The following is a 16,199-nucleotide window of genomic DNA, read 5'->3' as shown; positions in this document are numbered from 1 at the left end:
AGTTGGGTTCTTTACTTGATAACGATCGCTTATGCTTCTGAAAGGAGGTGTAGTTTGAGCGTATCACTAATCACTCCCAAAACTTCATGCCAACCTATCAAATCCCAGTCCCAATCCCCAATAATCCAAATGTTTTGCCTAGCTTGCCCGCACACCCTTCCGTAACATTCCAAACTCCACCAGCCTATACAATCTCTGAGCCATGTCCTAGCTTTCCAGTTCAACTGGAGCTCGATCACTATAAAGAAATGGAGAAGGAATGGAGGTTGAGAGAAGAAAAACGTGAACAAGAGATGAATGTTATGAAGGATGCCATCTCCGAGGCAGTAAAAAGTGTTCAATCTTCGAGGAAGATAACAGGACTTGAGTATGAGGACCTTTGCATGCACCCTGACTTGGAAATACCCGAAGGTTACAAAATTCCAAAATTTGAAACCATCAATGGTATTGGCAATCCCATGGCTCACCTACGAGCTTATTGTGACAAACTCGTGCGTATCGGGAAAAATGATGCATTAATTATGAGGTTGTTTAGTAGAAGCCTCAGTGGGGAGGCGTTAGAATGGTTCACATCTCAAGAACTCCGTCAGTGGTCTACATGGGGGGCTCTGGCCAAAGATTTTTTAGAAAGATTCCAGTTTAATGTCGAAGCTGTCCCTGACAGATATTATTTGGAAAAAATACAGCAAAAGACCACGGAGGACTATCGTGAATATGCGTGCCGCTGGAGGAAAGAAGTTGCAAAGGTACAACCTGTGATGACTGAAAGCGAAATAACCTCTGCCTTTATTCGAGCTCAGGAGCCCGAGTATTATGAAAGGATGTTGCCCATGATGGGACAGAAGTTTTCGGAGCTGATCAGAATGGGAGAAGCCATAGAGGATGGCCTCAGGTCTGGAAAGGTTACAAGTCTCAATGCCTTGCAGGCCGCCAACAAATCCTCACCATCCATGACCACGGGATTCACTAGGAAAAAGAAAGAGGACGTGTCTGCTGTATCTTTTAGCCCGAGGCCAAGGCCGCAAAGGTATTTTGGGTCTGGTCCTGCCATTGGAAACTCTAACCGATTCCCCACCCCAAATATTTACCCGCCATCTCCACAAGCGCCAATCCCAATCTACTATGCACAACAGAACTACCAAGCACCACCGCCCATCTACCAAAATCAACCACTAACCTACCAAAATACAAATCACCAAGCCAATGCACCAGTCTACCAAAATCCCGGACAAAACAACCCAAATGCCAACAATCTACCCCGCCCTAACCTCGAAAGAAAGCCTCCCAGAGTTTTCACTCCCTTGGCAGAAACATGTACCCAACTCTTTGAGCGTCTAAAAGCGGCGGGATTGATCCAACCAGTAGATGCAAGGACAATTAATCCCATAACAAAGTTCTTCCGAGCAGATCAACGTTGTGCGTACCATTCTGGAGGGGCAGGACATGATACAGAAGGATGTATCAATCTGAAACATAAGATTCAAGACTTGATCGATAACAGGGTCATCACTCTCTAAGCCCCTGCCCCCAATGTGAACCTTAACCCATTGCCGAATCATGGAGGAGCTACCATCAACATGATTGAAAGAGACGAAGATTGGCTTGCTAATGGGACTATCGGTGAAGCAGCTGTCAACTCACTTATACCAACAGTGGCCTCATTGACCATAAAGGCCCGTCCAGAGTTTGTTGTAATAACTGCACCTCATCAGGCATTTGCTTTGGTGAAGGAAAGAAGCAATGAGCAGTCCGAAAAAAGGTTTGTTGTCCAGGCGGCCACCACACAAGGGATGACACGTTCTGGAAGATGCTACAGTCCAGAAGAACTAACTCAGGAGACACGAAGAAAGGATAACCAAAAAAGGCCGATCACAGAGGGTGAGGCTGAAGAGTTTTGCCGAAAAATACAGCCTAAAGAGTATTCCATTGTCAAGCATTTGGAGAAGACTCCCGCTCAAATTTCTGTTTGGGCTCTATTAATGAGTTCTGAGTACCATCGAAAAGCATTGTTGAAGGTACTTGATGAAGCATACGTGCCGACAGGAACAAGTGGTGAAAATCTGGCCACCATGGTAAGTCATGTCATTGGGAGTCATCAAATCTCTTTTCGAGAAGAAGAGTTGCCACTCGAAGGGGTTATGCACAACCGTGCCTTGTATATCACCGTCAAATGCAGGGATAAATTTGTAGCTCGAGTATTGATTGATAATGGCTCAGGGCTCAATATCTGCCCATTATCAACCCTGACTCAGCTAAATTATGATGTAGGGAAAATCCGTCAAAGTCGCATGAATGTAAGGGCGTTTGATGGTTCGCAAAGAGAGACCATGGGGGAAATAGACCTGTGTATCCAAATGGGGCCTGCAGAATTTGTCACTGAATTCCAGGTGATGAGCATATCTACAACTTACAACTTATTGCTAGGAAGACCATGGATCCATGCTGTTGGAGCAGTTCCATCCACATTGCATCAACTTTTGAAGTTCATCTGGGAGGACCATGAAATTGTCATCCATGGTGAAGGGAGTAATCATAGTTACCCTGGTTTCTCTATTCCAGTTATTGAAGAGTCTTCTCAGGGTATTGACTTTCACATGGTGGAGATAATGAATGCTGCTTTTGAAGACACGACACTGCAAGTACCAATGCCGCCAGTGTATAAAATGCTAGCCACAACTATGTTGAGAAGCGATTTTGAACCTGGGCGTGGGTTAGGCAAGAATTTGGATGGCATATCCGAACCTCTTCCTATACCACTTCAAAATTTCCGATTCGGTGTCGGTTATGCCCCAACAAAAGAAGAATTGTTTGAAGCAGAAACAAGAAAGAAACATGACTGTGATATACCGAAGCCTATTCCAGTATTGTACCAGTCATTTGTTGCTAAAGCTTTAGAGCCTGAGATTGATGGTCTAGTGGAAGGGATGGGAAGATTGTTTGATGAAGAAAATTGTGCTGTGATCTCAACAGAATGCACAACAACACCCACCATCCGAGATGCCGGACCTGGAGAGATGCTGCAGAATTGGATGGCCACTCCACTTGTGATCTATCGAATGGCTTGGTAGACAAAGACAAGATTTGAAGTTTTATTTTTAAAAATCGGTGTTGTTCGGACGAGGCCCGAAACCACCATTTATGTCACTTTATTTTTCATCGTAATGTTTAAAAAGGAAATGACTCATGAGTCATGACCAAAGTTTGTACGCCTTTTTTAAAATTCCAATGAAAGCCTTGTTTATTTTAAATTGATTATCTTGCCATTGCGAATTATTCTGCAATAAATACATTTAAACTATTTCTATCTAACATGGTTGATTTGTTGTTCTTTTTCAGTAAAAATGAATCTAAACCTGCCAATGTCATGACATGTCACGAACACGGCAAACCAAGTAAGGTCGATGAAGATGAATGTGAAGAATATGATGAGGAAACTATGATGTTTGAACACCTTACCGAGGACTTGAGGCAACTTGAAGACGATAAAAAACCCAACCTGGATGAAACAGAGACAGTAAACTTGGGAGATGACGAGTCGATCAGAGAAACCCGAGTCAGTGTTCATTTGGCAGCAACAGAAAAAGAAGAATTGGTCAAGCTGCTCAGACAATACATCGATGTGTTTGCCTGGTCTTATGATGATATGCCAGGGTTAAGCACTGATATTGTTTCCCATAAGTTGTCTATTAATTCAGAGTACTGTCCAGTAAAGCAAAAAACCAGAAAGTTCAAGCCCGATATGAGTTTAAGGATAAAAGAGGAGGTCATGAAGCAGATCAAATCAAAAGTCGTTGAAGTGACCAAGTATCCCACTTGGTTGGCTAACATTGTTCCAGTGGCAAAGAAAGATGGAAAAATCAGGATATGCGTGGATTATCGGGATCTCAACAAAGCAAGTCCGAAAGATAATTTCCCTTTGCCAAACATCCACATACTCATCGATAATTGCGCTAAGCATGAGCTGCAATCTTTTGTAGATTGCTTTGCGGGATACCACCAGATTCTAATGGATGAAGAAGATGCAGAAAAAACAGCATTCATCACACCTTGGGGAGTCTACCATTATCGAGTGATGCCGTTCGGCCTCAAGAATGTTGGAGTCACCTACATGAGAGCTATGACCACCATTTTCCATGATATGATCCACAAAGAAATTGAGGTGTATGTGGACGATGTCGTCATAAAATCCCGCGAGAGTTCGGATCACCTGACACACTTGGAAAAGTTCTTTAACAAGTTACGTAGGTATGATTTGAAGTTGAACCCAGCCAAATGTGCATTTGGAGTACCTGCAGGGAAGTTACTCGGATTCATAGTTAGCAGAAGAGGTATCGAGCTTGATCCTTCCAAAATCAAGGCAATTCAAGACTTACCTCCTCCAAAGACTAAGAAGGAAGTAATGAGTTTTCTGGAGAGACTGAATTACATCAGTCGATTCATAGCTCAATCGACGGTGATATGTGAGCCCATATTCAAGTTACTGCGAAAAGATGCGCCAACCAAATGGACTGAAGAATGTCAGAAGGCTTTCGACACCATAAAAAGTTACCTTTCGAATCCACCAGTGTTGGTGCCACCACGTGCAGGCAGTCCTTTGCTATTGTATTTATCCGTCTCAGACAATGCATTCGGGTGTGTGTTGGGACAACATGATGAGACCGGAAGAAAGGAGAGAGCTATATATTATTTGAGAAAGAAGTTCACATCTTATGAGGCTCGTTACACCCTTTTAGAGAGAACTTGTTGTGCTTTGACTTGGGTTGCTCAGAAATTGAGACATTATTTGTCGGCTTATACAACACATCTCATTTCGAGGATGGACTCGCTTAAGTACATATTTCAGAAAGCAATGCCCACAGGAAAGCTAGCAAAGTGGCAAATGTTGTTGAGTGAGTTCGATATTGTGTACATGACTCATAAAGCAATCAAGGGGCAAGCTTTAGCAGATCACCTTGCTGAAAACCCAGTAGATGAAGGATATGAACCGCTTAGAACATATTTCCCTGATGAAGAAGTATTGTTTGTAGGGGAAGACATATCAGAGTCATATCCTGGGTGGAGAATGTTCTTTGATGGAGCAATAAAGTCTATAGGATCAGGAATTGGAGCAGTGTTGATATCTGAATCAGGGCAACATTACCCAGCAACAGCAAAGCTTAGATTCCGATGCACTAATAACATGGCTGAGTACGAAGCATGTATTCTTGGCATTAGAATGGCTCTTGACATGAATGTTCAAGAATTACTGATAATTGGTGATTCAGATTTGTTGATTCATCAAGTTCAAGGAGAATGGGCGGTAAAGAATCCTAAAATCTTACCGAACCCTCTTTGGTATTTTCAAATGATTTTTTCTGTTTAAGTCTTTGAAAATTATAAGTTTTCTTAATTTCTTTAAAAAATTAAGTGGCGACTCTTTTCTAAGTATTTTTCTCAAATTGTTTTATACTTAGAACATTTCAAAAAGTGATTTTTCTAAAGATTCGGAAAATTACGGCACGACAAAGTCTACTCGTTTTTTCTGCGATTTAAGTCTCAAAGTTGAAAATTATTTTGAACGCAAAATTAAAGTAGTTCAATCTGATTGGGGTGGAGAATATCTAAAATGTTCAAAGTTCTTTGACTAAGTTGGTATTCTGCATCATATTTCTTGTGCTCATATCCATGAACAAAATGGATCCGCGAACGAAAACCGTTATTGGTGCATGCCTCACTTCCTCTTCATTTTTGGGATGATGCTTTTTCTACTGTCGTGTATCTCATCAATCGTATGCCTACTCTTATCCTTCATAACATATCACCTTTTGAGAAATTATATAAGAAAATTCCTGATTATAATTTCTTAAATGTTTTTGGGTGTGCTTGTATCCTTATTTACGACCATTCAACTCTCACAAACTTGCTTTTAGATCTTCTCGATGTCTCTTTCTTGGTTATAGCCCAATACATAAAGGCTATAAATGTATTCATATATATACCTAGTGGTCGAATCTATATCACTCGTCATGTTGTCTTTGAAGAGTCAATTTTTCCGTTTGCACTAAACAACAGTACATTGCCCGTGCCACTGCCTCCTTCACAAGTTCCTTCAATGTTATATGTAATTGCCCCTTTTTCAGCACCAACACCTCCTTATTCCTTAAAATCTATCAATCCAATAAATCTCTTCAAGCTAATACTTCTCCCAAGTCTCCACCACTGTCATCAAATTTACTTACGACTGTGAATGTCACTGTTGACTTGCCCTTATTACCAAGTGTTGTCCCTTCACCTTTACCAATTCAGTCTGAACGACACAACACTACTTATGTCCCACACCATATGATCACTAGATATAGAGCAAAACACTCACAATCTAAAGCCAACTTGACCACCAAATATCCCCTTCCAAATTCTCCGATCTACCCATCGAGCCTACTTGTTTCTCCCAAGCCAATAAGGATGCAAGTTAGGGAAAGGCTATGCAAGAGCAATATAATGCTCTCATCCAAAATGGTACCTGGACCCTTATGCACGCATCCAATGCAAAGATCATTGTTGGTAGTAAGTGAATATTTTAAACTTAAGCTCCATACAGATGGTTCTATAGAGCGATACAAGGCTCATTTAGTTGTTAAAGGATTTAATCAAGAGCCTGACATTGATTATCATGACACATTCAGTCCAGTAGTGAAGACTACTATCATTAGAGTGGTTTTACTTTAGCATTATCAAAATGTTGGTCACTACGTCAACTCGATATCAAGAATGCCTTTATACATGGTGAATTAGATGAGGAGGTCTATATGACTCAACCTACCAGGTTTGTTGATCCAAAATATCCAAAACATGTTTGTAGACTTCACAAGGCTCTATATGGCCTTAAACAAACCCCCCGAGCTTGGTTTGCGAAACTAAGTAGTGTGTTACTTCATGTTTTTCTTGCCTCCAAGGTTGATTCATCACTATTCATTTTCCATTCTAGCGACATATTCATCATTGTGTTGGTCTATGTTGATGTCCTTATTGTCACTGGAAATCCACCCATTACAACTATAAATAGGGGATAGACACGACATTCAGAGGTATTCTGCGAACACTTCAACAAGCATTGTAGAAAACTACAATATCTACTACATAGTTCTTCCAAAGAGTGATCAACGTAGTTTTTCCAGAGATCTTTTCTTAAGCACAAAGCACAAGGCACTAACCAACATTTTCGACGATTGCAATACATCTCTAGGAGATCCAAGTCATCCAACAATTCGAGAAGTTTGCTATTGAAGGCCCTCAAATCTTGGAGAAGTTTAGGAAGAGAGTAACAAAATTATACATAATTTCATCAATAAAAATGACCTTTTCTTTTATTTAGTTTTACTGGCAGTTAATTTTTGGTATACCAAAAATTAATTGCGAACAACTGTAAATCCTATTAAAATCAAATAAACTAGCGAATATATTGTGTCATCATCCCCATTTGCTACAAGTAAACTAGCGAATATATTGTGTCATCATAACATTCACTTGGTGGAACCTCTGTACTAATTAATGAAACAAATAGGGATGATGACGCTGATTTTGAGAAAAAACTATTTAGCTGTAGAAAGAACAAAACGCAACCGCTAACTTTTATATCGAATAATTAATATAGTTGCAATCATATCAAGTAACAAATAGTACTATTTAAAAATGAAAAGTCAGAAATTTATTTCAGAAATGAAAACATAATACATTGCGTTCATAGTTGATTTTTAGCATTTGTAGGATATTTGGAAAAGAAAGAGGAGAGTTGGAGGCGACCAAAGTGAACAACTATTTTCTAAACCCTAATCCATTTTTCTTCTCTTTAATCGCCCCCAACTCTCCCAATCATCCTACAAACCCTAAAAATGGATAGAATCCCATGACAATTTAGGACAGGAAAATAAGGGAATTTACAAGTAGCACTTATTGTTCCATGGAGTGGCCAAACAATTTTGTATAAGTGCCAAAATTAACATAGACGATCGTGAGTTGTAAGCTAGGAAGATCTGAGAAAATATACTGTGGAAAACGAAGATAGCACATACTGAAAACGGTTCATGTAACTAACCCACATGTTCTGAATGTAATTTTTACCCCAAATGACTGAAACATCACCGTACAAAATGAGACCTAATGCTAATGCCCTTCTCAGTGAAACAAACTAAACCAAATCCTGAACAAATATGAGCAAAAAACGATGCGTAGTTACTACATGTAAAGTCCTTCTGGAACTCCCTCTTTCTTCTTGAACATCACCTTATCTTTCGCCTTCTTGAAATCTGCATGAGTCACCTGTAGAGAACAGAATAATTTTGTCAACGTCTATAGGAAAATGCAAACTATTAGCTCCCAAGCTTTACCGAACCCCTGCAACATGATTTTAAGAACCCCTACGGGACATGAGCCAAAGTTAATGAACCAATTATAACATGCTCCCTGATCAATTTACATTACAACATACAACCCCACACATGAATGAAAACGTGAACTTGGTGAATTCCAAAGTTTTGAGCATTTGGGTGCAAATTGGGACCGAACTAAATCCCTCATTTCTAAAAGAAAAACATAACTTCCCATTTTGAGGTCTTACCTTCATACGCCGTTCTCTTAGAGCAAGCAATCCAGCTTCAGTACATATTGCCTTGATATCAGCTCCAGAAAATTCATCCTTGGTCATAACAAATTCTTCTAGGTTGACATCATCAGACAAAGTCATCCTTGCTGTGTGTATCTGATATCCCAAATTAGATTTTCTAGTCAGCAAATAGGAGGCAATCCAGGATTCATCACTCAGTAGTATTTGCAAACATCACAATAACAAACCTGGAATATGCGCCTCCTTGTTTTAATATCAGGAAGAGGGAACTCAATCTTCCTGTCTATTCTACCAGGTCGCAGTAGGGCAGGATCAAGACTCTCGATTTTATTTGTAGCAAGAATCACTTTAACATCTCCTCTGGAATCAAAACCATCTAGCTGGTTCAACAACTCTAACATGGTCCTCTGGATCTCACGTTCACCACCAGAATGTGCATCGTACCTGTAGATGAAGACATTAATTAAAAGAAATGCACAACATTCCAATTTTTAAGTTACTGATGCCAGAGACAAACCTCTTGGTACCGACTGCATCAATCTCATCAATGAAGACAATAGAAGGTGAGAGATCGTCAGCAACTCTGAAGAGCTCCCTCACCAATTTAGGCCCATCTCCCAAATATTTCTGAATCAGTTCACTTCCAACAACACGCAAGAAAGTTGCCGAAGTGGAGTTTGCAACTGCCTGAACAAAATCATTAACACAACTCAGATTTTATCTTTTGCATACCCAAAGAGACAATGGTACCTCGACAGCAATTAATAAACACTCAACAAAGACTGTACTATCTCCGGTCAATTTTAAATGTATCCATTTAAGGAAACCAAGGTGGCATTTAGTTCCCCAAAATCTACCTGTGCTCCTATAGATGACCTAAAATATCTTAGAAGAGATAAAAAGTAATTTGAAGTGATATAAAGGGTAACTTAGTAAAAAAAAAAAAACCTTATAATTAATGTTATTATATGGTTTTGGTAAAGGGTGTGCCCCTTAAACACCATTTAAAACGGACCGGACGAAGTAATTGCTAGCAGTTCTTACACAAACACAAATAGATAGCATGACAGTTGAACGGGCTAATGGCAGCCAGACCCGGAAAAATATCCAACAAACAAATTATTCCTCAAAATTCAAAGACATAGCATGACACTCAAGCAGGCTAATGGCAACTTAACTTGTAAAAGGCATCCAACAAACCAGATTTTCCTCAAAAAATTGACATGGGCATTATGAAAGAACTTTTGTTGTACCATCATAGTAATATCCCGTGTTGATTTCAAGTAACTCAACATGCCAGGACATGTAAAAAATCTTATCCCAACAAAGAATGACACTCAATCGTCCAAAAGAATCTGCTCATTATCATATGAATCTATCCCAATAAATAATTCCATTGATACCGGACTTCAGTCAAATGTATTCTTAAGTAAACTCTAGCACCTTAAGAAAATTCCCAATTTTCTACCTGATAACACTTATCATTATTTCCATTTCTTCACAAAACCTTAATGGCCTTCTACATACCCCAGTTTAACATTAGAAAGTCATCTGGGGAATATACTTGGACAGGATTAATTCTTTCTTTAGAAATTTCAAAGAACATGAAACAGTATTTGGTCCAATATTCTTCTGATTTACTCATAGGGATGGAAAATTTGGCGGCATGGGGCAGGTGCAGGGAAAACCCGCATAAACCCACAAAGACTTCTCCCCATCCCACCCCACATAGCATAACTTTTTTGTTTTTCCCTGCCCCGTATAGCTCCAACATTATTATTATTCTGGGGTTAGACACAGAGGATTGTAGTTTTTACAGAACTTGCGATGCATAAATTACTCCCAATAAGATGATTTTAACTTTTCTATTCTCATCACCTATATTGAACTTACTTTATAGAAGAATGTAGAGGCAACTAATATGTTCTCTGAAAAATGAAACCAAAAGATCCATTTTTGGTGGCTATTTTGACACGCAATGATACCATTTCGTTAAGCCTCCATTTGACAAAAGATAATGTGTTAGAACTAATTAAGTACTCCAAAGTGTGTTCACATTTTTGTCAATATGTAAAAAAACTTTATTAGCTAACTTAGTAGTGCATCATTCTCAACACTGCAGTACAACATATCACTTCTAGAATTTCTTCATCCGTCACAGATATTGGCTGCAGAATCACACACAACAAAATTATGCTAAGGCTTATTATCATTCAAACATGCACAATATGTCAATATAGCATTGGTTGTCCTCAGGACTGAAAATCACGCTTTGGAAAAGCAGCAACAAACCCCAACCAGCACACCCGCCCCACCCCACATATTTTTTCCAAAAAAGTATTGTACTTGCCCCCGCTCCCGCAAAAGATCTAACCAACAACACTGGCCCACAAATGCCATAACCCGCCCCGCAGCAACAAACCCCAACCACCGCACCCGCCCCACCCCACATATTTTTTCCAAAAAAATATTGTGCTTGCCCCCGCTCCCGCAAAAGATCTAACCAACAACACTGGCCCACAGATACCATAACCCGCCCCGCCCCGCCCCATTGCCATCCCTATTTACTCACCCTTTCGGTTCTTCTTCAATCAAATAATAGACCTACCACTCTAGCCAAAGGAGATCAAAGTGTAGGCTTAAAGAGAGTATTTTTAAGTCCATTATACAAAAGAAAATTTCACAAACCTTTGCAAGCAAGGTTTTGCCAGTCCCGGGCTCCCCATAGAGAATGACCCCTTTAGGAGGTTTTATACCAATGTCTTCATACAGCTCAGGGTGAGTCAAGGGAAGCTCAACAGCTTCTTTAATCTCCTGAATCTGAGCATCCAATCCACCTATATCAGCGTAGGATTCCAAAGGAGCTTTCTCAACCTTCATGACAGACACCATTGGATCAACGTCGTCTTGTAGAAGCCCAACAACAGATAGAACCTGAATAAGAACATACAAAAGTCAAAAAGACCCACCCTCAAACTTACATAATTTTCTGCAAAAATAGAGGGCAAAGATGGAGATCTTTGCTGAGAAGTTACTGCTAGAAAGAAGAGAAACTATACATAAGTCGCAATGACCCATCTCAACCAGGGACACTTCTACTACAAATATTAAACGAAGAGGGAGAGATTTGCTGAAAAGTTACTGCTAGAAAGAGAACATAAGATGTTTGATAGCATGTGGATTAAGAAAATAAGAGCATTACAGATAAATTTTGAGACCCATTAACCCACGAGAGATAGTGAGTCACTTAGCCACTGGAATTATTTCAATGACTAAGCCACTCCCCAACTTAAACAAAAAAGAAAAACTGATAACCATATATGAATTTTTTTATTACTTCTCAACTGTGGCATAGATATTCTCACAAAGCGTAAAAACCTGACTAATAGAAAATGTTACCAGAAGAGTTGTCAAAAAGAATAGAAAATGTCCATTCAATGAGGTATCACGAACTCCAGGTATTTTATCAGTGTTTTGCTGACATGGTAAAATGTTAATTCAAAAGGATATAACAAACTTCAGTTATTTTAGCAGTTTCTTTGTGGCATACTACAATGTCAATTCAAAAGGACATTAGAATTCTGGATAATTTGTGAGTTGTTTTGTTACACGATGCTAATATGTAATTTGATTGGACCATACAATACAAACACTGGAAAAGTTGACCTTCATAACCAGGAAAACTAATCAAAGCAATCATATCCCACTATCCTTGAGCACTTCAAAAACAGCTGAATGATAGCTGCCTGACTGTACAACCCCACTGGCACTTTTATAAGGCTCCCATGTACACAACCTAAACCAGAAAGGTTATGGAGGTAGAAGAGCATTTATAAGGTAAACTTGGGGTTTAGGGTGGGTGGAGATAAAGATACCAAATGAGTTTTAAACATGAAAGGTTAAAAGGTCTTGCTACAGCACTAGAAAATCAAATCAAATATAGAACGATATCATCAAAACCACTGCAAAAATCTTCACAAGATTTGCAAGCCTACAACAATGAAAATCCATAGACACGTGTGGAACCGCAAAGCAAAAGCCTAACTTCCCTAAAAAAAATTGAGTGGCAACCCTGACAAATATTTGAGTTTGGTTTCCACTATACAAACAATAGATAGGAAGGTGTGGAGGACACGAATTAGGGTGGCAGGTTAGTATGTAGGAGTGTGTCCATATTAGTAGGTAGGAGTGTTTTGTCTTGTTGCCCTTACTAGTAGTCGTAGGACTATTCTTGGTGTTTCTTGTTCGTCAATTTTTATTACTATCTATTGTTTTTGTGTAGTTCGATCATAGTCTTGTTTTGGTGTAATACTCTTTTGCTACTATTTGTTGTTTATGTTACTATCTATTGTCTCTTGTACTTCAATTACGTCTTTTTCTAGATTGTTTGTGTCTTCAATCAATGGTCTATCAGAAACAGCCTCTCAAAATCACCTCTGAGGTAGAAGTAAGGCATGTGTCACCTCTACCCTACCTCACTTTGTAGGACTACACTGGGTATGTTATTGTTGTACAGACCACATTATAATAGCAAGAAGTAAGCATTTAGGCAGCCAATGCTCAAAAAATATAATGTAGAACATATAAAGTAAGAGCATCTAAAAAGGACCCATCAAACTACTAACTAGCTGCGGGATGGGGATAAAACACCACTTAAGAGATTACAATTGAGAAAAACACCCCTTGATAAGATAATAGCTCCACCCAACAACAACTAAGCGACAGTCTCAAACAAGTTCGGATCAACAATATGAATCCTCACTAACCATGTTTCTTCATATGTTCATCTCAGGCCAATATTATACAAATTAAAATAAAAAGCACTAAGAAAGTTTTCTGTATTCTCTATGTTCCCCAACCAAACAACCAGAAACCCCTTGGTTACCCATGTTCATATCCTGATGAAACCTTCAAGAATGTAACTATTGCATGCCCCTCGCTGTAGGATATACTTTGTACAGTTAAATGCACTAAACCCTTACGTTCCCTCAGTTCAGAGTAGTAAATCATAATTAAATAATATTAACAAGAACTGTGAATAATTAACCAGACCTAAAATTCCATGATTCCAATCACTGACAAGGCGTTGTTTGAAACATATTCTGCTATTGTTCCATTTCAAAGTCCAAATACCAAACCATTACCTAGTTAGGAGTATAGCTAACTGTACACGAACTTGCCAATGTCAGTTCTTAACTTCAAATCTGCAATTCGGGGCTATAGAAACGGAATATATATACTATTACAAACCCTAAGAAGGCAAGACCAACAAACATCAAAATGAACTAAAAGTAACAGTCAAATACCTTATTATGCATCAAAATGGCACAACCAGGCTCCAATTGGTCCTTATCTATAAAGGACAAGATCCCAACATAATACTCTGGCCCAACTGAAGAAGAAACTATGGCATGGTTCTCATCAATAAGCACCTCTAGATTACCCACGCTCATGGGAGAACCACGTAGATCATCAACCTTAGATCTATCCTTTTCGGTTTTCTCTTCCTGAGGTTTCAGTCTTTCCTGATTAGCCACGAATTCTTCTTCCATCAATAGATAATCTTTGATCCGCTCAAGCTTTAGTAGCCGAAGCTTGCACTTGGTCAGCGGTGTAACAGTTGGGAGCCGAGCTGCCGTTTCAGGTCCTTTCTGTTTGTGCTGCTTACGGCCAACTCGAGCCGGTGGAGCAGCCGGCTCAAACTTTTTCTCCTTCTTGTCTCCGTCGTTCTTTCGATCTCCGGGAGGTTGCCGGTTAAGTCCACCGGGCGATCCTTGACCCATTGATTCAACAAAGGTTTAACCGTGGAGAAAGGGGGAAGAAGGGCTTCAGAAATGGTGTCTTTGTTAACAAGAAATATTATCTGAGCGTGACTAAATTGAGAGACACTATAAATACGGGTATCTAACGAGCCCGGACTGGCCCGTTAATATTTGGGTCGCGGGTTTGGGATTTTTTTCACACATATACATAAGTATTTTTCAATATATATTTGCTTTAGCTTTAACTATGGATTTTTGATAAAATATATATAAATTCCAACAAAATATAGCTTGTATATAATTTTATATAAAAAAATTGTTGTATATAAAATCGATCAAATCATACAACTTGCATATAAATTTTATTGTATACAAATTCGATCAAAATATATAATATAGTTAAATTGCAACTTATTTATGTCTTCCTTAACGAGTCTTGATATGAAAGTTCAATGAGAAAATAATCAAATGTCCTTCTAATTTATATTCAGATTTCTAGCTTGATACGCTCAAATTACACCTCCCTAAAGAAGTATAAGCGATTGCTATCAAGTAAAGAACCCAACTTGTAGGTTGGGGTCGATCCCACGAGGAAAATAGTTTAGACTTTACTTTAACCAACAATTATATTCAATTAGCCAAAGTACTTCCAGAAACAAGAAATAAAAAGGGGGGATTTGTGAAATAAACTGTAAGAATTCAGTAAGTAATCAATAAACAAAAGTCAATTTCGATTGTTATCAAGATGAGAAAATTAACTAGGGTAGACGTGTTCCCCACAAGCTCATAACCCAGTAATCCTAATAATCGCAATCATTTCCTAGTGTGTTACATGCAAAGTGATAAGTTAGGTATATCTAAATCCTTGATCCGGCATCTAGAAAATTTCACCCCGCACTTTGATCTGGCTGCGTGTGTAAAAATTACTAACCCTTACCTTTACCTCATATTAGACATCATAATTGATGTTTGGCTTAGTTATTACTTCACACCAATCGACACTATCCTATTAGATAGTATCACACTAAATATATGTTGATAATTCTTTTCTTGTTGATTACTTCCTTGATCTGGCAAGTAGCAACAAGGCGAGTTCTAACGCGTGCACTCGTTAAAAAGACTTTTAAACGAAAGAATTATCAATGCATGCAAAACACTATTCAAGAATTACTTATTTACTAGTCATACTTTGTTAATCACTCATGGTTCTCACAACCCTAGTTGTGGATTTAGTTACCCATATTAGCAAGAACACAATTCATAATATTAGATGAATAAATCATGAACTTACGTAATGAGAATAATAAACCCAGAATTTCAACTTGAATTTCAAAGTCAAAATCTTCAAAACGAATGCAGGAAATGAATAATTACTAGGGTTGCAACTTAATCTCCAAAGTCACAAGGTAAAAATAGAATAATAATGTCTAACCCCCAAAAACGAGGTTTACATGCCATATTTATAGAAAACAAATCCTAAATTAAAAGGGAAACAAATTAAGAAAAGTTTGTTCAGGTACGCGTCTTCAATCCACGACACTGACTTACGGACCGTCGATGGATCTACGGTCCGTAAGTCCTATCCGTCAGCCAAGACTTGGAAAATATTACCGCTTCCAAAAATTAGCTTCTCTGAAGCAAACGACGGACTAGCAGTACGGACCGTAGATCGATCTACGGTCCGTCAATCCCCTCCGTAGCTCCATACTTAGAATCTTCAAAAATCAGGTACTGGAACCCTCGCAGTATCACTCTACGAATAAACAGTACGGTCCGTAGATCAATCTACGGACCGTCAATGGACACCGTGGTTCCACACTTGGTCAGATTTCCTTGAT

General features: G+C 38.9%; 2 protein-coding genes across 2 annotated transcripts; one reads left to right on the top strand and one right to left on the bottom strand.

Annotated features, from left to right (window-relative positions):
- Positions 1 to 248: 248 nt before the first annotated feature.
- On the top strand, positions 249 to 1,517 carry LOC125869623 (uncharacterized). Its single transcript, XM_049550088.1, has one exon. It carries the CDS (start codon positions 249 to 251, stop codon positions 1,515 to 1,517), a length of 1,269 nt encoding a protein of 422 aa, XP_049406045.1.
- A 6,503-nt stretch (positions 1,518 to 8,020) lies between these two features.
- Positions 8,021 to 14,455, bottom strand: LOC125870929 (26S proteasome regulatory subunit 4 homolog A-like). The gene is made up of 6 exons (XM_049551479.1): positions 13,906 to 14,455; positions 11,288 to 11,533; positions 9,117 to 9,286; positions 8,827 to 9,043; positions 8,594 to 8,734; positions 8,021 to 8,295 (listed from the first exon to the last, which is right to left on the bottom strand). Exons 1-6 carry the CDS (start codon positions 14,380 to 14,382, stop codon positions 8,212 to 8,214), a joined length of 1,335 nt encoding a protein of 444 aa, XP_049407436.1. The 5' UTR covers positions 14,383 to 14,455; the 3' UTR covers positions 8,021 to 8,211.
- Positions 14,456 to 16,199: the final 1,744 nt, after the last annotated feature.

Source organism: Solanum stenotomum, chromosome 7 (genome assembly GCF_019186545.1).
Source record: "Solanum stenotomum isolate F172 chromosome 7, ASM1918654v1, whole genome shotgun sequence".
Classification (NCBI taxonomy): Eukaryota; Viridiplantae; Streptophyta; class Magnoliopsida; order Solanales; family Solanaceae; genus Solanum; species Solanum stenotomum.
The sequence above is the reverse complement of the archived record's forward strand: the minus strand, read 5'-3'. Positions and strand labels throughout refer to the sequence as shown.